General features: G+C 51.4%; 9 protein-coding genes across 9 annotated transcripts; 4 read left to right on the top strand and 5 right to left on the bottom strand.

Moving 5' to 3' along the window:
• Positions 1-239: 239 nt before the first annotated feature.
• On the top strand, positions 240-1,378 carry BO87DRAFT_306110 (NmrA-like family protein; the record flags this gene model as incomplete). The annotated part of the gene is made up of 4 exons (XM_025619352.1): positions 240-451; positions 517-750; positions 815-889; positions 970-1,378. The coding sequence occupies 4 exons, from the start codon at positions 240-242 to the stop codon at positions 1,376-1,378; spliced, it is 930 nt and encodes a 309-aa protein (XP_025480938.1).
• Positions 1,379-3,499: 2,121 nt separating this feature from the next.
• BO87DRAFT_30055 (uncharacterized protein) lies at positions 3,500-3,964 on the top strand. Its single transcript, XM_025619134.1, has one exon. The coding sequence runs from the start codon at positions 3,622-3,624 to the stop codon at positions 3,868-3,870; it is 249 nt and encodes an 82-aa protein (XP_025480939.1). The 5' UTR covers positions 3,500-3,621; the 3' UTR covers positions 3,871-3,964.
• On the bottom strand, positions 3,818-4,501 carry BO87DRAFT_30076 (uncharacterized protein). Its single transcript, XM_025619138.1, has 5 exons — positions 4,388-4,501; positions 4,282-4,338; positions 4,130-4,236; positions 4,018-4,078; positions 3,818-3,965 (listed from the first exon to the last, which is right to left on the bottom strand). Exons 2-5 carry the CDS (start codon positions 4,323-4,325, stop codon positions 3,905-3,907), a joined length of 273 nt encoding a protein of 90 aa, XP_025480940.1. The 5' UTR covers positions 4,326-4,338; positions 4,388-4,501; the 3' UTR covers positions 3,818-3,904.
• A 1,407-nt stretch (positions 4,502-5,908) lies between these two features.
• Positions 5,909-7,408, bottom strand: BO87DRAFT_30007 (RNA 3'-terminal phosphate cyclase-like protein). The gene has a single exon (XM_025619120.1). The coding sequence runs from the start codon at positions 7,233-7,235 to the stop codon at positions 6,018-6,020; it is 1,218 nt and encodes a 405-aa protein (XP_025480941.1). The 5' UTR covers positions 7,236-7,408; the 3' UTR covers positions 5,909-6,017.
• Positions 7,409-7,444: 36 nt separating this feature from the next.
• BO87DRAFT_458169 (3-hydroxyanthranilate 3,4-dioxygenase) lies at positions 7,445-8,447 on the top strand. The gene is made up of 2 exons (XM_025628856.1): positions 7,445-7,599; positions 7,769-8,447. Exons 1-2 carry the CDS (start codon positions 7,568-7,570, stop codon positions 8,304-8,306), a joined length of 570 nt encoding a protein of 189 aa, XP_025480942.1. The 5' UTR covers positions 7,445-7,567; the 3' UTR covers positions 8,307-8,447.
• Positions 8,448-8,509: 62 nt separating this feature from the next.
• On the bottom strand, positions 8,510-11,519 carry BO87DRAFT_332472 (CAP-Gly domain containing linker protein BIK1). The gene has a single exon (XM_025620366.1). The coding sequence runs from the start codon at positions 11,027-11,029 to the stop codon at positions 9,002-9,004; it is 2,028 nt and encodes a 675-aa protein (XP_025480943.1). The 5' UTR covers positions 11,030-11,519; the 3' UTR covers positions 8,510-9,001.
• Positions 11,520-12,266: 747 nt separating this feature from the next.
• On the top strand, positions 12,267-17,058 carry BO87DRAFT_306187 (putative serine/threonine protein kinase ENV7; the record flags this gene model as incomplete). Its single annotated transcript, XM_025619355.1, has 9 exons — positions 12,267-12,381; positions 12,495-13,076; positions 13,128-13,658; positions 15,037-15,212; positions 15,342-15,494; positions 15,543-15,716; positions 15,751-16,208; positions 16,492-16,821; positions 16,875-17,058. The coding sequence occupies 9 exons, from the start codon at positions 12,267-12,269 to the stop codon at positions 17,056-17,058; spliced, it is 2,703 nt and encodes a 900-aa protein (XP_025480944.1).
• Positions 17,059-17,181: 123 nt separating this feature from the next.
• BO87DRAFT_434138 (uncharacterized protein) lies at positions 17,182-18,427 on the bottom strand (the record flags this gene model as incomplete). Its single annotated transcript, XM_025627701.1, has 1 exon — positions 17,182-18,427. The coding sequence occupies exon 1, from the start codon at positions 18,199-18,201 to the stop codon at positions 17,182-17,184; it is 1,020 nt and encodes a 339-aa protein (XP_025480945.1). The 5' UTR covers positions 18,202-18,427.
• BO87DRAFT_30167 (oligopeptidase family protein) lies at positions 18,416-21,122 on the bottom strand. Its single transcript, XM_025619171.1, has 3 exons — positions 20,991-21,122; positions 20,893-20,929; positions 18,416-20,797 (listed from the first exon to the last, which is right to left on the bottom strand). The coding sequence occupies exons 2-3, from the start codon at positions 20,922-20,924 to the stop codon at positions 18,631-18,633; spliced, it is 2,199 nt and encodes a 732-aa protein (XP_025480946.1). The 5' UTR covers positions 20,925-20,929; positions 20,991-21,122; the 3' UTR covers positions 18,416-18,630.
• Positions 21,123-21,556: the final 434 nt, after the last annotated feature.

Consider the following 21,556-nt stretch of genomic DNA (forward strand, 5'->3'; position numbering starts at 1 on the left):
TTGCGAACCTGTTGATCTATACGACGTGGACCGGCTACTCTTTCTTATAAATCGCAAGGAAGGTGACTCATGCTCATTATGAAACCCGCAGATCTATATGTTGGAAGTTATATAAGATCCTACTTTTCCAGCTGGTAATTGTTTATTACTTGATACAAGTGTTCAAACCGGCCCTATCCCAACAGCCATCGACACCCATTGTACATTTTTTTTCCCAGACGCCTCTTATCTTTTAAATCATGGCCTTCAACCGTATCGCTGTCTATGGTCACCGTGGATTCGTTGGATCTCGAGTTGTCCCTGCTCTAATTGCCTCGGGAGCTCCAATCACAGTTTTGCATCGCCCTAGCTCGGATACTTCCAATCTCCCGGAATATGTGAAAAAGATTGAAGTCGACGTTCTTGATGAAGACGCTTTAGTTGATGCCTTGCAAGATATAGACATTGCGATGTTAGTCAAGAGCTCCTGCGCATGTATAACGTTTTGGGATCTATGCTAATGAACTTGTCTCAAAGTTCTCTTGTTGGAGACGAGGGAACCGACAGACAATATGGCTTTGTGAAAGCCATTCCTAGGACTAATGTCCAGCTTTTCTCTCCTTCGGATTTCTGTCTGCGCTATTGTGAGCAGGGAATGCGCATGCCCTGTATGAAGGCAAAAGCGAAAGTCGAAAAGGCTTCCAAGGATGCTGGAATTCCGACTACCGTCGTCCACGTTGGAAATTTCGCTGAATATACCTTGAGTACAACGTCAGTCGTCAACCAATCATTCGGGATGTTTATGCTGTAAGCCGACTTTCCACAAAAATTATAGGGCAGTGGGTGTTGATTTGCAGAATAACATAATGGTTTACACTGGCAACTCTGCTAGCGAAAGAGTCACTATGTGGTGCGTTAACATTTTCACCCAGAGACTCCCTTTATCTAAAAACCCTCTTTGGGTGTGATGATTAAGCTAATTCCTTGTAGCACCAAGGACTACGTAGCAGCTGCGTACGTGGACATATTCACCACTAGACCTATACACACTATCCAGAACCGGACTATCACATTGTCAGAGCTTGCACCAACAGGCATGGAAATTGCTGCGATCATGAAAGAGAAGAACGGCAGGGACCCCTCTATTGCGACACGAAGCTTAGAGGAAATCAACCAAAGGATTGAGGATTCTCTCAGCAAGGAGAGCAATCTCGCTGTCCCGGCCTATTGCCGCAAAATGTGGGGGACGGGAGAAATGATGAAGATGCTTCCCGATGATTTATGGGAAGTTGAGGGTTACAGGAAAGCAAGTTTAGAAGACCTTGTCATAGGAGGAAAGTTGGATAGCTATAGAACTCTACCTGATCATGTATTGGAGTATCTTAGAAAGATTCTCTGAGATATGTTGCCAATGCTGAAATAATACCTTGTTAGTACATCATATTGATCCCTAATTTACCTCGTGATCCACCATAACAGAATTTCAGCCTTCCGCCCTTGACCGTTGATAAAAAGCGTCCCTTATATAAAAATATGCCAAACAGTCAGTCATCTGTCCTTAGTTCCTACATCTTATTCTTCCGCCTCTTCAGTAGCAAACATCCCAGATCGAAGGTGGCCCACGTGCGGTGAAATCTCGCTTCCATCTGTGTCCTCTCGAGTTGCTCCTGATATCGACGCCTCATGCATTATCGCGTACGCCCATGCATCATAGAGTTGTCCCTGTATTACTACAATTGTATATCCTATCGGATGTAGTACAAAAAAAGGGTCATCACTCCACGTACACTGGTAGAGGTAGGCCTCAGGCACATGAGGTTCTTTATGTGATCGTATGATAAGTGCTATCTCTTGTCGTAAATATCTGGCTTCTCCACGCTGCTAATCCTTTCCGGATTATCCCAGTTCCATAGGAATGAGCTGTAATATATCCCAGATTGATGGTGGATATGTTCCAGCAAGCAGCATTTGCTCGTTTCTTTCCTTGTTCCTTGTTTCTCCACCCGAATTAAAGGTATACTCAAGGAAGCATACTAACTATGTAACTTCAATGACTTGGTCACAACTAACTGCGTAGTATAATGCAATGGTGTTTATCCCTGATGTATTCACCAGCTTCAGCGGGGAACTCAAGCTTGTACGCTAGACGTCCGACTCGCTCAACGACCTTGAAAGGTTCCGGTGCACTGATTGCCGAGTTTGCTGGATAGGGTAATCCTTGTGGTATAGTATTAAGTTTAAGCATGATCAGATTGCTTTTCTTGAACAAAATAGCTCTATATTTAGCATCGTGTGCTTTCTTCATAAACACTGCAGTGACTTGCAAGGTGTCATATGCTGTCGCGTGTTTTGGTATTTCTTGATAAATACTCTTAATTTAGTACCAGGTCAGATAAAGTTATATATTGAGGCAACTGTTGAGGTATTCATACTGCTATTTAGTATGGATTAGGCGTAGGGCAGTAGGGAATACCAGTCCAAAAGGACAGATCTCGACCAGTTGGTTTATTATTTCGCTTTAACCGTCAGTCTAGCTGTAGTAAACTGTGGAATAATATCCCTTAGTTCCGAGCTTATTCCAAATACTACACCAGAAATCATTAGCCATCGAGGATCATAATTACTGATAATTACTCTTAGTATTCCCTAGTCGCCTATCACCAGATAGTCTAGGAGGGCCTGAGACACACTGAGCTGCGATCCAAGTATCTCAGCCTGCAATAAAAGTGGTCTATTTAGTAAATGTATTTGTAATTGTGCACACAGCAATGAATTCTCCCTTTGGTAGTGCCATGATGATGTCAATGGTGAATGTGTGAGAAAGTCTGTTAGGAAGTATGATAGGTTGTAGGGCTCGGTGGGTTCTTCGTGGGACTTTCTCGCTAGTATGGCTCTCATTCTCGCTGCTACTCTGAGTAGGGCTTAGTCCTCCTGTGTTAAGTTCAATATATTCAATAATTGGCTTGTTCTTGGAGACTCAGTGTCATAATATTATTGATATGGATAATATATGTCTTTGTTTTACGACTTTTTGATCTTTTCTGCTCAAAAGTCAATCTATGGGTGTGTGGAGACTTCCGCGAATATGGTGGCTTCTCTAATGTGGTAGCAGTGATGAAGATGGTAAGTTGTTTAGTTTGTTGGTGGAGTCGTCTTTTAAAATTTGGAGTCGAGGATGGACTATTCAATTTTGATGTGTCAATTCGATTCAATTATATCTATATTTAATTCAACTTATTCTTGTAACTTGCAGTTGCATTCACATTGCTTGACCTTATTGGATCCGGGCTATAGGATGCTATGCTATATATGCAGTGCTTCACTGTGTGAAGTAGGATGTGGCCTTGAATACTGTCAATTCCCTCAAACTCGCAGAAATCGAGGCATGGATTTTTGAGACGGAGTCGTACCGATATTGCAACGCAGTGGACAAGACTGAGCCTACGATGGTCTACAGAGCACCTTAAGAACAAAGCTACGTTAATTTGAAGTATTATAAAATGTTAGAATTTTATGTATTGATTTCTATCCTCCCATTCGGGTTGCAGCCAAGGAAAACTCCCCGTAGGGTAAAAACCTTGACCAGGACGATACAGAGTAGTCAATCTGAATATATAATCCCCAACCACCATCAGTCTCCTTATGAGATGGTTAGTACCAGTATATAGGGAAATCTGTTCTGGTTCACTAACCTATCCGCTAACTCTCCTCGCTTCCCTGCGGGGTGGCATTCTTTGTGTTTTGGCCAGCCTGCAGAGCCATCAGTACCAGTTGCAAATAAGTGGCAGTACTACTTACAAGCTCTGTCACTTACTGGGCCTGCCACTGTGCAGGTACTCGCTCTTGGTTATGTCCCCTCCTGTGTATGGTAGGTGCCCCAGTGGATATTAACCGGGATATCCCAGCGCTCGATGACTGCCTTGTTTTAGCCATAGCCATATAAGAGAGATGTTGACAGGTATAAATGGCAGGCAGTTAGTGCTGGGCTATTATAACAATCAGCGTATGATTCTCCCTAAATATGAAAAGGGCACTGACATATGCACGGTAGAGGCTAGCCTGACGTGCGGACGATGTTTAACCAGCCTACAACAGTCAGCTCTGAAATCAGCCTGCTGACGAGGTATGACATACAAGTTCTGTCACTTACTGGGCATGGCCACAGCGCCAGGCATAGAAACAGGAGGAGCGATAAGAGAGGAGGAAGGGCCGATGGTGGCCAGGTATGAGGAGGAGAAAGAGGATGGGTGGAAGGCACTGATTACGTTAGAGAGGCATGATATGGTGAGCATGAGGACTAACCAGAGCATCTCCGTTTTGGAGCTAGCCTGCGTGGTGGGTTGCATGTTTTTAGCCAGCCTGGTGACTGTCAGTATGAGAAGCAGCAAAGCATCTGGCTGTGACTCACAAGCTCTGTCACTTACTGGGCCTGCCCACGGGGCGGCTCATGCTCAGAAAGGAGGTGTTACGCAACTATCCCTGCTTTGTTGCTCAGTTAGTAGCTAACTGCCTTGCCGTCACACAAGCACCACCAGAGAAGCTCTGATGGAACCCATGCTAGACAAGGTCAAATCCCTCGGTATGCCCACCAAAAGAGCCTAGACGGCGGTCAGCCCAACCAGACCTGAACGAGCACTTACCCAAGCAGCATGTTCATGAAATCGCTCGAAGCAGAATTAGGGAAGGAACGACGGCGAGGAATACCTGTGAAGAGATGGCAGTCAAGCAGATTAGCAAGGGCAAGGAAGGTGGAAAGTGGAAGAAGAGAGTGGGGAGGGAAAGGGAAGAAGGAAGAAAGAAGGATAGAAGGGGAGAGAAGAGAAAGAAAGAAGGGGGAGGGGAAGGCCGTCATTATCGCCAGAGAGACTAGGCCGAAGACGGGCATACAGACACCGGCAGGGAAGGAGCAGATGCAGAACTGCGACTTCCTCTTCGGGAAGGTTCGAGCTGCATGGAGAGGCGGGCAAACTGCATCCAAGCCGGGATGACACTCCAAGGACGAGCAAGTACGGTCAGGGTTGAACAATCCATCTGATATCGGTCTCTCGCAAAGTCGGCTGCCTGTCGAACAGCATCGTTAAACGAACGATCGATCTGGTGTCAGCTTTAGAAGAATCGGAAAGACGAGCGTCAAGTCGAAGCATCGGGTATCGCAATCCATGTCGACGGCGTAGTCACGGGCGAATGGGCATCGACGGTTCTGGCAACGTAATGGCAAATTCTCCGATTCGTAGGCGAGCTATGTTCCTAATGAGGTGGGCGGGAAGGCGACGGTGTGGATAGCTGGAGTTATATCATGTCAAGAGAGTACAAAGTCGGGGAAGAAATCAGGACGGAGCCGAGCATCTTATATTCATGCTATTTCTATGTACAGGAACGACGATCCATTATCGTCTCAGAAACTTAAACTTGCTGCATGAAGCACGTCGGTTAGGCCGCAGCCAGCAAACCCTACTTCGAACTGCCAATCCCATTCCATCTTCGAGTGGCTCCAGCGGTTAGGTGGAAGCCCACATACCAAACAAATAAAGGGTATCACGGAAATATGAACAACAAAGTGCCTCACGAGAACATCCACTCGCCAGTCCGAAGCATCAAATTGCCCTGCCAGGAGATGGGAATCCAACAGGCCAAGATCCGGGCTGCGGTGTGCGGCGAACAGCTGTCGGCTGGGCGCCAATCTCAGCCACGTGGCACATGACCCAAGTGAGCGATGCAACTTGGCGATAAAGAAGGTAAAAGTCGGCGGTCGAAGACGAAATGCAGCTTTTATTAGAAATGACGTGGTCTGCGCTTTTCCCCTCAGTGGAGATGAAACCATTGCCCTTCCCTTGCGCCTGCGTGATACACCGCTGTCGCCAGGGGCAGTACCCGGCGCTCACATTGGGCAATCAGATGCAAACTGGCCATACTCTGAAACCACGCTGTGACAGGGCCCTTGAAGCTCCACTGGACAGACCACCGACCAGAAAAGGTCGGTAATACCTGAAACAGCCGACCGCGGAGTTGATGTGAGGCTGATGTTGGGTCTTCAACAATCAAGCAACCTTACGGCCAACGTTGCCAATGCCGCGGCCAACCACACTGATGATCACATCCCCATTCTCATTCTCACCACTCGCGTCTCTCAGACCCCAACCCGGAGCACCGAACTTGGTCAGGTCCCTGGCCAGCTGGATGGTGCTCTCCTCGGCAATCACGTCCCGACCAACTTGGATTCGTCCAACATCCTCCGATCCCATCGTCATCAGACCCAGCATGGTCGGAACAGCTGCAGGGGCAACGCAACCTCCCTTTGAAACGGCCTCGAGTAGCTGGTAAGCACATCGCTTCCCAATGTCTTCAGGCGCCTCGCCGCCTGCGGGAGGCGACGCCACATCGGCGGAGAACAGGCAGCCAGTAGACGACTCAGCGACCAACGAGAGTCCGAAACCAAGACCAATCTTCTTTTTCGCGGAAGGGTTGCTCTTCTCGGGGGCAGGCACGAGCGGCGCCGACGACACATCAGAGAAGATATAGGTGTCAGGGACGAGTGGGTTCAGAACACCACGGGCGGTTTCGATCATTCTTGCGTTATTGGATGCGGAAACACCGACAGAGTAGGCCACACCGCGGACCTTCTTGATGCGACCGGCATTCATGAGGTGCAGGGTCTTCGGCAGCCGGAGCTGGTGGCCAAAAACTAGCTGAACTTCTCCACCACCGCCTCTGCCATTGGGTCCAGGGTTCGATCGCCGTAGGATGCGCAGCTCGATGTTGTTGAATATTCCAAATTGGTTGTAGAGAGGGAGAATGGCAGTCCGCACACTGTCCACGGACATGTCACCATTCGGGGTGGACGAGGTGATCACACCTGGACCAGTAAAAAGGACCTTGATGGGCGCCTTGGAGAAGGGCGCCAAAAGGCAGAGCGGCAGCAGATAGTAACTCACACCACGATTGCAGCCTGCAGGGAGCTCGTGCCTGACGACACCTCCGCTGCTCATGGCCACGCCTGGCGAACTGCCTGTAATGAGACCGGGCTTATAAACAAGGATAGTACCGGTGTACGAGATCTCCATCTGGGAGCCATTGGTAATGGACTCCAGGAGACGGAGGAAGGAAATTTCATGAGGAGCGAGACCGGGATTCGTAGGGGACGAAGGACGGATCTGGGAGATTTGAATCGTGCGGCCGGTCAACGTAGCGAAGACGAGACGGTACACAAAGTTCTTGTGGGAAGTGAACCGAAGAGGGGGTTGAGACGTTGACGCCATTGTAGCTGTACTGGAGACTCTGCGAAATCTCCGTGGTCAATCAACAATCTGTAGATCGAAAATCTTCGTCGGCGCCAGATGCTCGCCTGGACCGCAAAAAGCGAATCGAGAAAATCTGCCGGGGCCGAGTTGTTCCGGCACCGAGCGCGGCGTTAATCCGCGGTTATCTCCGGGACGGATAAGGACCCTTCACCGGATAGATGCGATGGGTTGGGTTGATCTGATCTGCATTTATAATCACTTGCTTTCTTCGATACTTTGGTAATTATCCATATTTATCTTCACTCTATCAATCCACAATACTACACACACAGATACAGCACATCGTCATCATGCTTCCACCAGCACTGAACATCCCCAAATGGTACAGTAATCCACCTCCACATCGCCACTACAAATTACCACTACTACTACTACTACTACTACTACTACCCCTCCCCCGCATTACTCCTCTACAAACAAACACACGCAACACAAACTCACTCCCTCCCAAATCCAGACATCAAAACAACTCACTAACTAAAGTATAACAGGCTCGAAACCAACTCCCACCTCCTCCAACCCCCCGTAAACAACTACTGCGTCTACCACCCCTCCTCACCCGCCACACAAGGCTACACAGTAATGATAGTGGGCGGGCCCAACGCCCGAACAGACTACCACATCAACACGACGCCCGAATTCTTCTACCAATATAAAGGCTCCATGCTCCTCCGCACCGTCGACGAATCCACCACCCCGCCCACTTTCCAAGACATCCCGATCCACGAGGGATCGTTGTTTCTGCTGCCGGCGAACACGCCGCACTGTCCCGTACGGTTCAAGGATACGGTGGGCGTGGTGATGGAGCAACCGAGGAAAGAAGGGGCGGTGGATGCGATGAGGTGGTATTGTCGTAATAAGGATTGCGGGGAGGTGGTGTGGGAGAAGAAGTTTGTTTGTACGGATTTGGGGACGCAGGTTAAGCAGGTTGTCGAGGAGTTTGCGGGCGATGAGGAGAAGAGGACGTGTAAGGCTTGTGGGGTGGTCGCGAGGTCGAAGTATGAGGAGGGGGAGGTCGTGCAGCCTTAGTTGTAGGACTTCTTAGGAGGGGCTGTTTGTTGGGTGGTGTTTAGTTAACAGTTGACTGGGTGGTGTTGTGGTGAAGAGATACCCTGTTGAAGCTATATATGGTTGGTTGGTTGGATGTAATAGTAGTTGTGTAAAAGAATCTATTGTCTGCTTTCTAATTACCAGTAGTATGATGCTAGGTGTTTGCCAAGGCAGTTGTATACGTGGAAAGTGGCTTGTGATTGGAATGTATAATTAAAGAGGTATCAGGCACAGTTCTGGATAGGGGAATATAAAAGATAGAGAAATAGCCACATAGCCAAGAAGCCGCTGTGACCAAAACAGGCAAGTAAAACAGTCTAAAGAATGTGACAGAAATAAGAAAAAGCCTAGTAGAGTAGTGGCACAGGAATGTAATGCAGCCGCTTTGAACAATCAGCAACCCTTGCAAAGCGCGCTATGCGGTTTCATACAGCCAAGGTAGAAAAGAAAGACCAGAAAATGCCAACATGATTATGTTGTTTGTGAATGAACAAGAAGAAGGATATCCTGAAAATGTGTTTAGACATAGTGCGCCTTGAACAGAAGAATACCAGAAATGATAGGTCCACTAAGCCGACATATAGGACACACATCTCAATCATCGGTGCACGTAGCATCATGACCATCCGGTAATTAAGCTGCCATGAATCTCATGCATTGGCATTCCGCCTCCATCAATCATCAAATGGACAGTCAATGCTCTCGTGGCCATCTCTCTCGCAAAGAGCACACCACTTAGACTCGTCAACGACGCCGCTTTCCTTGCCGCCAACAGGGCCCAAGGTTGAGGAAGAAGCCGACAAGTTCGCTTCTCTTAGTCCCTCCATCACAACATCACGACCCGTTTTCTGAGGAGTCGCGTCCTCTTCATGTGAGGATGTGGATGGTTCACCCGTGGATTCCTCTGGAGTTGGCTTTTCATCCACAGAGCTGTCGTCATGGGGTGCCTCAGCAGCATCAGGGACCTTCTTACTTTCTGCGCCGAACATGTTGGTGCAGGTCAGAATATCGTGCCCTCCTGTCTCACAGATCTCGCACCACAAGGAGCCACCGTCCTCCGAGCGGCCGTCTGACTCGTGCATGGTCTCCAGACGATGATGAGAAGCATCCGAAATACCGCGGTGGCGGGTAGAGTAGGCCTGATATTGTCCCTCATGCGGAGGTAAATCTTGCCAGTCGTGGGGAACGACCGTGCGATCCGAAAGCCGATGCGCATGGTTGATGCCATGGCCGTTCGTAAGCTTCCCATTGACACTGGGGGACTTTTGGTGGTTGGGCGACGAAGAGACCGCGGAGCCGGGAGCGTGTGTTTCACCATTCAGCTGCAACTGCTGGAGCTCGCGTTCTAGTTCTTCAATGCGGTATGTCTTTTGTTCGGCGATGCGCTCAAATTCCTCGACACGTTGTTCCAAGTGAGCCACATGGTCGGGATCATGGTTCGGCGGGCTCGTTCCAAATCCATTCTGTTGCAGGGCATGCAAATCTGGGTCGCCACGGCTCAAGGAGTGGATGATTGCTTTTAGACCGCGGATTTCATCATCCTTCTGCTCCAGTTCCTTCGAGTACTGCGGCCCATCACTAGCTGCATGGGAGTCCTTGGAATCCCGCTCCTTCTGTAGTTCGAGCTTTGTCCGCTCGACTTCCCCGCGCAAGAACTCAACTTCTGCCCTGGCTTCGGCCTCACCACGCCGGGCGTCCTCCAGACCTTCTTCGAGCTCCGACACCAATTCTTCCAATTGCTTGAGCTGTCGCGCAACAGCCTCGACATCCTCGCCGCGGTCCTGAAGCTCTCTATTTTGTTGCATCAATTCGTCCAGCCGCTGCTCATAAACTCGCTCCGTCTCGGAAGCAGCGATCTCTAAAGTATCCAAGGTGCTTCGGAAGTCGGCGCGGTGCAAGTCAAACTCGGCCGTCAGCTGAGCAATCCTCTCGTTCCTTTCACGCAACTGGGCCCGGATGGACAGCGAATCTGACCCCTCCCATTCCTCCAGAGTTCTCTGAAAGTCGGACAGGGTATGAGCTTGCTCATCTAGCTGCTTATCTCGGTCGAGAAGTTGGTTCTCTAGACTCTTGATGTGATCCTTCAGCTCTTGCACCTCTGCTGCCATCGCTGATTGCTGAACTTCAGATACTCTAGATGCCGGGCCATCATCTTCTGTGCTCACCCGGCTGACTCGCGAGGGAGGGCGGTCAGAGGCGCGCGACGGGGCTTTGATAGGACTGCGGGGGTAGGTGCTGGAGGGAGCCGCGCGGGAGGCTGAAGAGGGCGTGCGTAGCCCGGTCAAGGTGAGCTTGGACGGCGGAGGTCCTCTAGGAGATTCAGGGCGGGGGAGAGAAGGGCGTCGGACGCGTGGTGGGCGCATTGCGGGACCAGGTCCAACGGACTTGCTGAAATTGACCGGTCGGGAGGGGGTTGGAGGGCCGGTGCTCACTGTCGAGGTCGGACCAGACGAGCGCTTGGTGACGTATTTGTTATTGTTCATAGGCACAAAGATCCCTGAACCCGGGACAGACGTAGAGAAGTATCGCCTGCCCTCGACGTCTCCATTGTTTTTTCCTCGTCTGGCATGTTCCGGCGCCAGCTCAATGCCTGCAAACTTTCCCGGCTTGCCCGCAACACTTCCCAGATATTTGACCGTCCCAAACATACCCCCGGGGACATTGACCAGGTCACCCACCTGGACGTCGTCGAGGGGCGCCATAGCGATGGGGGATGGGACGACTGGTGGTGCGCTAAATAGAGGGGGTGGTGGAAATGAAGTCGACTTATACCGCACGAAGGAGGGGGAGAGCTTTTAGAGAACTGCGACGGCGGGATTTAAGGAATGCGTTTAGAAAGGGGTGGTTGCAGAAGTAGTAGGGAGGTTGGAGAGGTGACTGATCATAGGCCAGTCGTCATGGTGTTTGCTGGATGCTGGGGTTCAGCTGCGAGGAGGAGAGGCTCGGAGGGTTTGTTTCCTTATGCCGTCCAGCGTTTGCCTCAGTTGGGCAGCGAAGGACGGAAAAGAGAAAGAGCCAATCCGTCCGGTGGATAGCAAGAGATGGACTAGAGACTGAATTGTTCAGTCAGTCAGTCACTGCCTCACGGAGTGAAATACAGAGGCAAAACAGTTGCTAAGGTTGAACGGCCAGTGCTGTGTCGTCATGCTAGCAGGGACAGGGGACCCTTTCACACCGTCTCGTTGGTCACAGTTGGCCGTCGAAGACCAATTATTCTTCCATCTTCGCATCGCAGCGGCCTCGGCCACAATAAACACACGAACCATGGGTTGCTTCTTTCGGCGGGTGGCCTGCCCCACCGGCCCGAGTGGTTGTTTTGTATTTACGGAATACATGCTCATACCTGCATTAATCATGCGAAACCGTCCATTCTGAGTACTATGTATCAGTATATACTGGTATGTATTACCCACAGAAAAGTACAGTTTACCACCAGCTCCTTGGCGGGCTGACTAACGCATGACTAGTGGATGCCTTTTCATGCCTCAGGTTCTCCATCTCACCACATCATCGACTGGCTCTCATTGCATCCACTCACTCACTAACTCCGCCTCAATTCAGTCCACGGATATCGACTCCGGTCTGAACACGCGGCTTCCAAAGTATTCATTCACGCTCTTCTCTCTTTTCTCTGCTTTCAACCTCCCCAATTCATCCTCATTCCCTTTCTCCGCTGGACCTTACTTTGTACATTCCATCTGCTCAAGGGCCTCGGATTTTTTGCTCTTCCCCTCTCCCTTGCTCCGCCGGCTTCTTCTGCTGCCTGTGCGCCTGCGCCATCGTCGGGGTGGATCCCAGCCGTCAGAACGATAGTGCCGCGTAGTCACCTCCTAGTCGCCACGGGGACCCCGTCCCTACAGCTATCGCGGCTCAATAATCAGCTTCCTGTAGCTGCATTGTGAATAGCTTTCTTTACACCGGCGTGCTCCTCCATCCACCATGGCGCAATACTTCTTCGATCTTCTCTACAACTTCACAGATTGCATGTGCTGTTTTCCCAGCACGCCGCAATTAAAGATCAACAATCGTAGCTTTAAATTGCTCCGACTTCTCGGTGAGGTATGATTGCCTCTGGCTAATGGTTTACTGCACAACACCCGGAATGCGCGATGCTGACAATCAACGCATCATTCTAGGGTGGTTTCTCTTATGTCTACCTCGTCCAAGACAAATCGACCTCGGAACTGTTTGCGCTAAAGAAGATCCGGTGTCCCTTCGGTCAGGAGTCCGTTTCCCAGGCGCTGAAGGAAGTGGAGGCCTACAATCTGTTCACTACCCAGAACAACATTATTCATTCCATCGACCACTGTGTGTCCACCGAATCCGGCTCGAAATTCCGCGCCGATGGCGGCGACGCAGGATCGAAGACGGTCTACATTCTCCTACCATACTACCAACGGGGTAACCTACAAGATGCCATCAATGCGAACCTCGTCAACCATTCCCGCTTCCCGGAGAAGCGCTTGATGGTGCTGATGCTCGGCGTTGCCAATGCGCTCCGAGCGATGCATCTCTACCGTGTGAAAAGCGGTACGGGCCCGACACGCAAGGCTAAAGCTGTGAGGAGAGAGGGTGCAGAGGCAGATGCGGACACTGCTATGCGGATGCCGAAACCGAAGCGACGCACCAGCCAAAATGTGGATGAAGAAGAAGAGAATGAGCCATTGATGGATGACGAGGTCACAATAAGTCAGGAGGGCGTGCAAGACGGCGATCTTCGCCCGTATGCCCACCGGGATATCAAGCCCGGTACGGTTGCTGCTCCTATTGTAGCTACTGTGCGCTAATGTTTGCTTGCAGGTAACATCATGATCGCCGATGATGGCCGTACACCCATTCTCATGGATCTCGGATCGTTAGCACCCAGCCCCATTGCCATCACCTCCCGGTCGCTCGCCTTGGCCGTCCAAGACACTGCTGCGGAACACAGCACGATGCCATATCGGGCACCCGAACTCTTCGACGTTAAGACGGGTTCGATTATTGACACAAAGGTGGATATCTGGTCGTTAGGATGCACGCTCTACGCCTGTCTGGTGGGCAAGAGTCCCTTTGAAGCCCGCAGCGAAGAGACAGGTGGCAGCTTGAGCATGTGTGTATTGGGTGGTGATTGGCGGTTCCCCGACGAGAAATCGAGTGCGACCAAGGGCAAGGGCAAGGCCGGTGGCGATGATAGCCGCAAAGATAACACGATGCAGATCAGCGCGCCCGTAAAGGACGTGGTCCGCAAGTGCCTGCAGGTGGAGCCTGCAGACCGGCCTGACATTGATGAGCTGATTCAGATCCTGAAAGACGTTATCAAGGATCTTCCCGAGGAGGATGACATTGCCAGTGGTTCAAGCTAGTGGGCTGCAGTGTCTACCTGTTTTGAGTCCTGTCGTGAGTCAGCTGGTGGGCCTGTTCCTGTAGGCTGAACTACGTGCGGAATTGTCTGGCCCTGGCCAGATTGTATTATACCAGCCAGATCTGCACATATCGCCTCATTTTCTATTCCTACATGTTCCTGTCTGTGGTTATTTGGGGTTGTCATCTAAGATTCTCTGCTGTGGTTTCCAGATTCGTGAACTTGATACCAGAATAATATTAGCTGCAGGCGGCAGTTTGATTCCATTCCTCCTTGTTTATTGGGGCCCAACCCGGCGTAGAGATGATCAACTTGGAGGATCCCTGATATCTTTGATAAGATCTGGGGGCATCCCATGGGTTGGCGATGATCTGGGCTTGTTCTGGCCCATTCGTAGAGTGATCCCGGCACACCAGATATCCCGAAATCCGGTCCAAAGGTAGGAGCACCCCCCCGTTAGCCTGGTGATCCCCATTGAGAAAGTACGAATCAGATCATTATTCAACAAAGCTGATAAGATAGCTAGCTGAGTCCACCCGACGGAGTACAAGGACTACCATGGCTCTGTCCAGTGTGATCCGTGCTGGAGGGGGGCCATGTTTAAAGCGGAGTAAGTCCGTGAGCATCACATCTGTCCCCATCGAAGAGAACGATCGGAGCGATGCACCAGTAACATCTGCTATCAACGGTCTTTTCCTGGGCTCTCAATAAAGCAGCCTAGGCTATTCCCGATCAGCCTGCGAGATACGATTTGCCGACAGCCCCGCGCCTCGCTTTAGCAATCAAACCGGTTAGCGATGGATGACATCTGGATGGAGTTAAATGGGCCCTGCGCGGGGAAGTTCCATGCCGGACGGGTGGTTATCCAACTTATCCAGCTGCCATCAATGGATTGATCTGCTGGGAGGAGATAGCAGAGGTGGATCCCAGGCTTCTTTAGTTATCAGCTGGACAGAGCGTCATTCAGAGCTAACAGAGCCAACAATTGAGCGGTTGTCAGTGTGCCTCCTTGCTGCACAACGGAATGTCTTCCGCCTGCTTATCTGGTGGATGATGATAACAGAACCAGCTAGGCTGGTGGACCTTTGACGGATATCTATATGGGCTTACTCTTTATCTACCAGCATTGCTAGGAATTTGGTCTTGCAGCGGGGATGGCATATTTGCTATTTGCCGACGCTTTGACTTGATTTGTTCTGGTCGTTTTCGGAGTATTTCTGATAAACAGCGTTCGACCACCTCGCCTGCTGCTGTCATTGACGTTACATTCCTTTCATTCCTCCTCGTCTCCCCACTCTCTATCCTCCTCTCCTCTCTTTATGAACGAGTTGCGCGGTTAATCCAGTATCTACAAAATGACCCCAGGCCTTGATCAGACTGCTATTCCGGGCACTGTGACGCTGGTGGATTTGGAGCATGTCCTTGCCACCCGTCATGCGGATCGCGGCGATAGTGACATCGTTCTTATTCCGGAACCGTCCAATGATCCCGATGATCCCTTGAACTGGGCTCCATGGAGGAAGACCCTGTCTACCATTTGTGTGAGCGTGTATGTCTGCAGGATGAGTCTATTAAGTTGATCTAGTGGATGCGGGGACTAACATGGGACCTGCAGGTACACTCTGTTTGCTGGTATTGCATGCTCGGTCGTCTACTCGGTGCTCACGCAGCTCTCCGATGCAACCGGTGTGTCGGTTGATACTCTCAATGAGGGAACGGGGTATATGTTTCTGTTCGCCGGATGGGGGCTTTTGTTTTGGCAGCCACTGGCGTTGCAGTATGGCAAGCGTTTGACATATATACTTTCTTTGGTTGGCATTTTGGTATGTACCCTGGAAACTCACCACTACCAGAACTAATGTATTCTACAGGGCACTTCGATGTGGGGGTACGTTCTCCCATTTGGCGATAGTCGCGTGTGTGTAAGTACTAACTCTGACAGTCCCTACATCCACACCAACGGCCAATGGATCGCGCGCAGTATCCTATCGGGTTTCTTCACGGCACCCATTGAAGCCCTCCCAGAAATAACCGTAACTGATGTGGTGAGTCCATCGGATTCCATACTATCAGACGAAGCTGACAGTTCAGTACTTCACCCATGAGCGGGGAACATACATGGCGCTATATGCATTCTTCCTGGCAGGCAGCAATTACTTTGCCCCGGTCATCTGCGGCTTCATCGCCCAGTACCAAGGCTGGCAATGGGTGTTCTACTGGCCCAGCATTTTCTGCGCCTTCAGCATTGTATTTTTATTCTTCTTCATGGAGGAGACAAACTACGTGCGCGAGAAGCCATCAGTCGCCGAGGTTACTTCGACAGAAGCTTCTTCGCGCACGTCCGAGCAGGGTGAGAAGGCGAAACGTCCTGCTGATGTGGCACAGCAGAGTGACACAGAATGCGGGGTGATATATCCGAAGAAGACGTATCTCCAGAAACTCTCGCTTATAGGGCCCAGACTGCCGAGGAACAATATGTTCCGCCGGTTCTACCACACATTGTACTATCTGAGCTGGCCGGTGGTATTCTACGCGGGGTATGTTTGCCGCAACAGTGACTTTATATAGCTAACCATGGCAGGTTCTCCTATGGCTCATACCTTATCTGGTTCAATGTGCTGAACGGAACGGCCTCTATAATTTTGGGCGGCGCGCCTTATAACTTCAGGTCGGTTGCTTCATTCTATATCATGCATTATGCTAACCTGCATAGCTCTGCCATGGTCGGACTCAGCTATCTATCCTGCATTGTGGGTACAATACTAGCGTGAGCCTTCCGGGATATTCTCAAGTATATAATAAACCAACTAACATCAACAGCTCCCTCTTCACCGGCCGCTTTAGCGACTGGCTCACCGTCCGACTGGCGCGACGCAACAACGGAGTCATGGAAGCCGAACAGCGCCTGTGGCCATTCGCCATCTGTCTTCTCCTCGTGCCAGGATCTCTCTTGCTCTGGGGTGTAGGCGCCGCGCACGAAGTGCACTGGTTCGGACTCATCGTCGCGATGTGTCTGCTAGCGTTGGCGAACACATGCGGCATCACGCTGAGCGTCAACTACCTGGTCGACAGCTACCGGGAGCTGAGCGGGGACGCAATGGCGAGCGTGATCTTGGTTCGGAACACCATGTCATTTGCCATGGGCTATGGGTATGCCCCCCCTTTTCTTCCACGTTGGTGTCTTCCCAAGCTAACTGCAATAGAATCACACCATGGGTAAACCACCTCGGATACCAGAACTGCTTTATATCCGCTGCGTTCGTAGGCATGGCATGCGCAGCAGTATTCCTGGTGATGATCAAATGGGGGAAGTCGTTCCGAATGCACAGTCGCGAGAAGTATTGGCGAATTGTGGAGGAGAATTGGGCGAGAGGGATGGGGCATTAGCTCAACAATGAAGTTCACTATAACGCCATCTATATACACACACTCATGACGAATATATAATCCAACCAAACCAAGTCCCAACAACATAAACAACCATCACGATACCAATAAATGATAATAAATTCACCCCCTCCCCATCTTCCACCTCATCGCATACTCCCCCTCATACCTTGCCCTAACCATCGCCTCAAACCACTCCCTCTCCATCCTCGCCAACATCTCCTCCGCCGTTTCCTCTTCCTCTTTCTCTTCCTCCTCATCTACAACTTCTTCCTCCCTAATCTCCCCCTCCTCAACCTCCTCCCTCACCACCTCCCTCCTCCCCTTCCCACTTCTCCCCCTCCCTCTCCTCCCCCTGGGATAATCCCCCTCACACCCCCTAAGTCCAATAAACCTCCCAAACCTCCTCCTCTTCACCTCCAACCCCACCTCCGCATCCCCCACATACCCCCCCTTACCATCAGAATCATCCCATCTAAGCCACGGCACAATCCTGACCGGATACCAGAACGAGCCACGCACCGGCGGATGCACCTGATGGAAATGCACGGCGAGTCTGTCGAGTTGATCCGACGTGAGGAGGTTGTATTGTAGTAAGGAGAGAGGGAAGTCCGGGTGTTCGTGGCCTGTTGTGCTGGAGACGAGGGGGTGGAGGGGTGTGCGCAGGTGGTGGAGGATGGGGGGGAGGTGCGGGTGGAGTTTACTCTTTCTCTTTTTTTGATGATCTTTGGGGGGTTGGGGGGTCCCTTTTGGGGGTTGGGGATGGGGTTGAGGTGAGTGTGTAGGGGGTTTGGGGATGGAGATGGTAGTGGGTGGTGGTGGTGGTTTTGGGAGGATGTGTCGATATCGGGGGGTGGATCTTGGTGGTAGGGGTGGTGGTGAGGATGGTGATGGTTGTGGTGGTGGAGGGGAGGAGGGTGCAGGTGGGATAGTAGGTGATACCGGGGTAGTAGTAGTAGTAGGTGACGCGTGGTAGTAGTCCTCCGGAGATGGAGGGTCGACTGATAAATACTGTCTGTGGTGTTGTCGTCGCATTCGTCGTCGTTTAGGTGCTGGTGCTGGTGCCGATGCTGTTGCTGGGGATACTGCCGGTGGTGGATCAGGAGATGGTGATATGGTTTCTGAGATGCGACGCTTGCTCATTGTCAACAATCTCTCCGAGTTGGTAGTATATTGCCTGTCTGATTCCTCGAGATAGTTACTGGTACTTCGAGGAACAAGATGTAATTATATACCTTGACTGCTTTGTTGTTTGCATCTACAATGTACTCTGAAAGTAACTATAAAGACTTGAAACGGGCGTCGCCGGTCCCTTGTCTCTGCACAATAGCCTCACCCGGTCTTTGTGGGCGCATTGTTGCATAAAGCGATGGTATCTCCCGCCTTGTCTTGCTCCATTGTCTGTATCCGCGTGGTAGCTACGTATGGTGTAGTTCGAAACAAGAGCTACACCTGTTATAGCCTTATAAAGGCATTGGACAATGCCGACAAAGCATCGCTAGATGAGCATATGACCTCGTATTTGACTTCGTTGAATATACTACTAAACACTAATTTATACAGAACCAGTGTTCAGCTAGAGGCCCCATCCAACGTCACTTGCTGGAGGCGTCGCTCCATCGACGTTTGTTTCGTCGTGCTAAACTCTGCAAATTCCCGCGACGCCGGCGGCAGTCCCACATACTTGTTGATCCAGTTGAGCACGGTGTGGTGCCACATGAGCGAGTTCTCCGGGTTGAGCACCCAGTGGTTCTCGTCCGGGAAAGTCAAAAACGCACTTTCGACTCCCCGCATCTGCAGCACGTTGAAGGCAGCAAGACCCTCTGCGATCGTCAACCGGTAGTCCAGCTCATTGTGGATCACCAGATGCGGTGTCTGCCAGTTTGCCGTGTGTCGAGACGGGTCCCAACGCTCCCAGTTCTCAGGGACCTTCCACAAGGGCCCCTTGAGATCCCGCACAGGGAAGTAGAGCTCCTCGGTGGAAAGCATCGACGTCATGCTGAAAATTCCATCGTGGGTCACCAGAGCCTTGAATCGTCGGCCCAGTGGGTGTCCCTGGATCCAGTTGACCATGTAGCCACCAAATGACGCACCGAGCGCCACAGCACGGGATGTGTCGACGTACTCCAAGTTATTCTCAATATAATCGAACCCCTTCTCGAGATCTATATATGGCAGGCTGCCGTAGTTGCCACGGATCTCATCCGTAAACTTTTGTCCGTAACTGGTGCTGCCTCGGGGATTGGGCGTAACTACCACGTAGCCCTGCTCAGCAAACACCGCCGGATTCCAGCGCGTGCTCCACTGATCGCACCAGGCACCCTGAGGCCCGCCGTGGATCAAGTAGGCTAACGGGTACTTCTTGCCCGGCTTGAAGTTAGAGGGCTTCACAACCCAGGCGTGGACGGGAGTGTCGTTCGCTCCTCGGTACCAGATCTCATCCACCTGCGAGGGCGAGAGTCCGAACACAGCACCGTTGCGACCGATGGAGGAGATAACGCGCACGTCGCTGGGAGACTCGGGATCGACAATGGACCAGACGCTATTATCCACCAAGCTAGTGCTAGAAATGAGCAGCTTTGTCGACTTCTTAGATGCGGGATAGACGTCCGTGACGTAGCCCGCGTTAGTGATCTTCTTCAGCTTGTCCGGAGTTGCATGGCGAATATCAGCCATAGGAAGCTGGTACAACACGCCACGGCCATACTCCTCGACCTGAATAAACAGAGACTGGTCGTCATTCGAGAACGTCAGGCCAGACGGGCTGGAATCCCACAACCCCTCTCCGTCTGCGGAGGCAAACACCTCGATCATTTCGCCGTTCCAGGGGTTCGGCACATATAAGATACGTCTCTTATCCGACTCGTAACCATCTTCGCGCATGGCGAGAAGAACAATCGAGCTGCCATCCGAAGTGAGGATCGGTGAAGACATGGCCCCCTCGAGTCCCTTTACCGCGCAGACCTTGGCCTCCAATGCGTTCACACCGGTCCATGAAAACATAGGGCAGTAGTAGCAGGAGCAGGAGGTGTGCGTGGCAGGGTTAAGGTCCGGATCTTTCGCAACGAAGACAATTGCTGAGGGGCTGATGTCAAAGTCTCCGGTGCCCCCGAATGGCGGGATAGGGGCCTCGACACCCGCAAGACCGCTCACCGAAATCAAGTTCGTCAGTCCTGACACGGAGTACTTGCCCGCTTGCCTGGTAGCTGGCGACAGAGGGGCGCGCTGCAGCAAGCCATACCAGATGGCATTCTTCTGCGGCTCGATGTACGAGTCCCAATGTCTCACGTAGAGCGACGTAAAGAGCTTCCCGGTGCTGATTGGCTTCTTTGCGTCATGCGGATTATGAAGCGTCCCATCAGGGTTCGCCTTACCAGTCACAGCAAAGCCGATCTTGCCCGGCTCGACGACCGTGACCTTGAGATCGGAAACTGGGCCAGGGACCGTTCCCGCCGTGTACGTCTTGTCTGCCTCACGCGCATCCCCCACAATAAAGCTGGTATTGCCGTTGGCCTTGGCCTTGAGCCAAACCAGCTGGTTGCTGTCACCCAGCCACTGCGGACAGCTGGCGCCGGCGTCGTTGGTGATCAGAGCCGACCGGCCAGTGGCGATATCCAAAACGCGAATCTCGTTCGTTTTGGAGTGAGATTCGAACGAGTAGGTTGTCTGAGTGTAGACGGCAAGGGTGCCTGAGGCATTCGGAACTGGTCCGGAGCGCCTAGGGGCTCCGAGCAGAACCCTGACAGGTCAGCTTTAGTTGCTTAGATAGAAGAAGTACTATTTGTAGATAAAACGATGAAGTGAGCTCTGCTGCTGGTATTGGTGATGGCTTACTCTGGAGTAAACTTCATGGATCGGATGGTCATGTCACCTGCATCGAAGAAGGGTCAGTAGCTGATCGACAAGCAGTGATAAGATAGGGGGTAGATTACTGTTCCTGAACAACAAAAATCGATACGAATAGCCAGTGAGGAATGGACGAGCGCAGTTCCCCCTCGTGGCTGATGGATGTCAGACGAGTAGGTGTAAGAAAGATGGGGGAGAGCTGCAGGCAGATGAATGAGGAATGGGGACCGTGAGGGGAAGCAGCAGAAGGAATGAGGTGGTCGGTGAGGGGAGTTCCCTTATCGGCTGACCCATCATCTGCCACCTTCTGCCATCATCTTTCCCCGGCTTTCCCAACGGACCTCCGGCTAGTCCCTGCTTCCACGGAGTTACTGCAACCTAGATGGCAAAGTTCGGCAGATCCCAATTCTAGCAGATATAACCGCGATTTACATTGATTCGAGTTGATACGGGATTCCGAGAAATGCGGGGAATCAAGTGCCTACTTGCTACTGTGGTTCATCCCGGTGGGGACCTCAGGCACTCCATAATGATCACAGGCTCGCCCGCTCGGTTGTGTGGCCATATTTCCTACAAACCGGCATAAACTTTGAAACAAAATCCGATGCTATCCCAGAGAAAGTCTTATATCCTAGGTGGGAAAATATTAATG

The sequence above is a fragment of the Aspergillus neoniger genome (assembly GCF_003184625.1).
Source record: "Aspergillus neoniger CBS 115656 unplaced genomic scaffold BO87scaffold_12, whole genome shotgun sequence".
NCBI classification, from domain to species: domain Eukaryota; kingdom Fungi; phylum Ascomycota; class Eurotiomycetes; order Eurotiales; family Aspergillaceae; genus Aspergillus; species Aspergillus neoniger.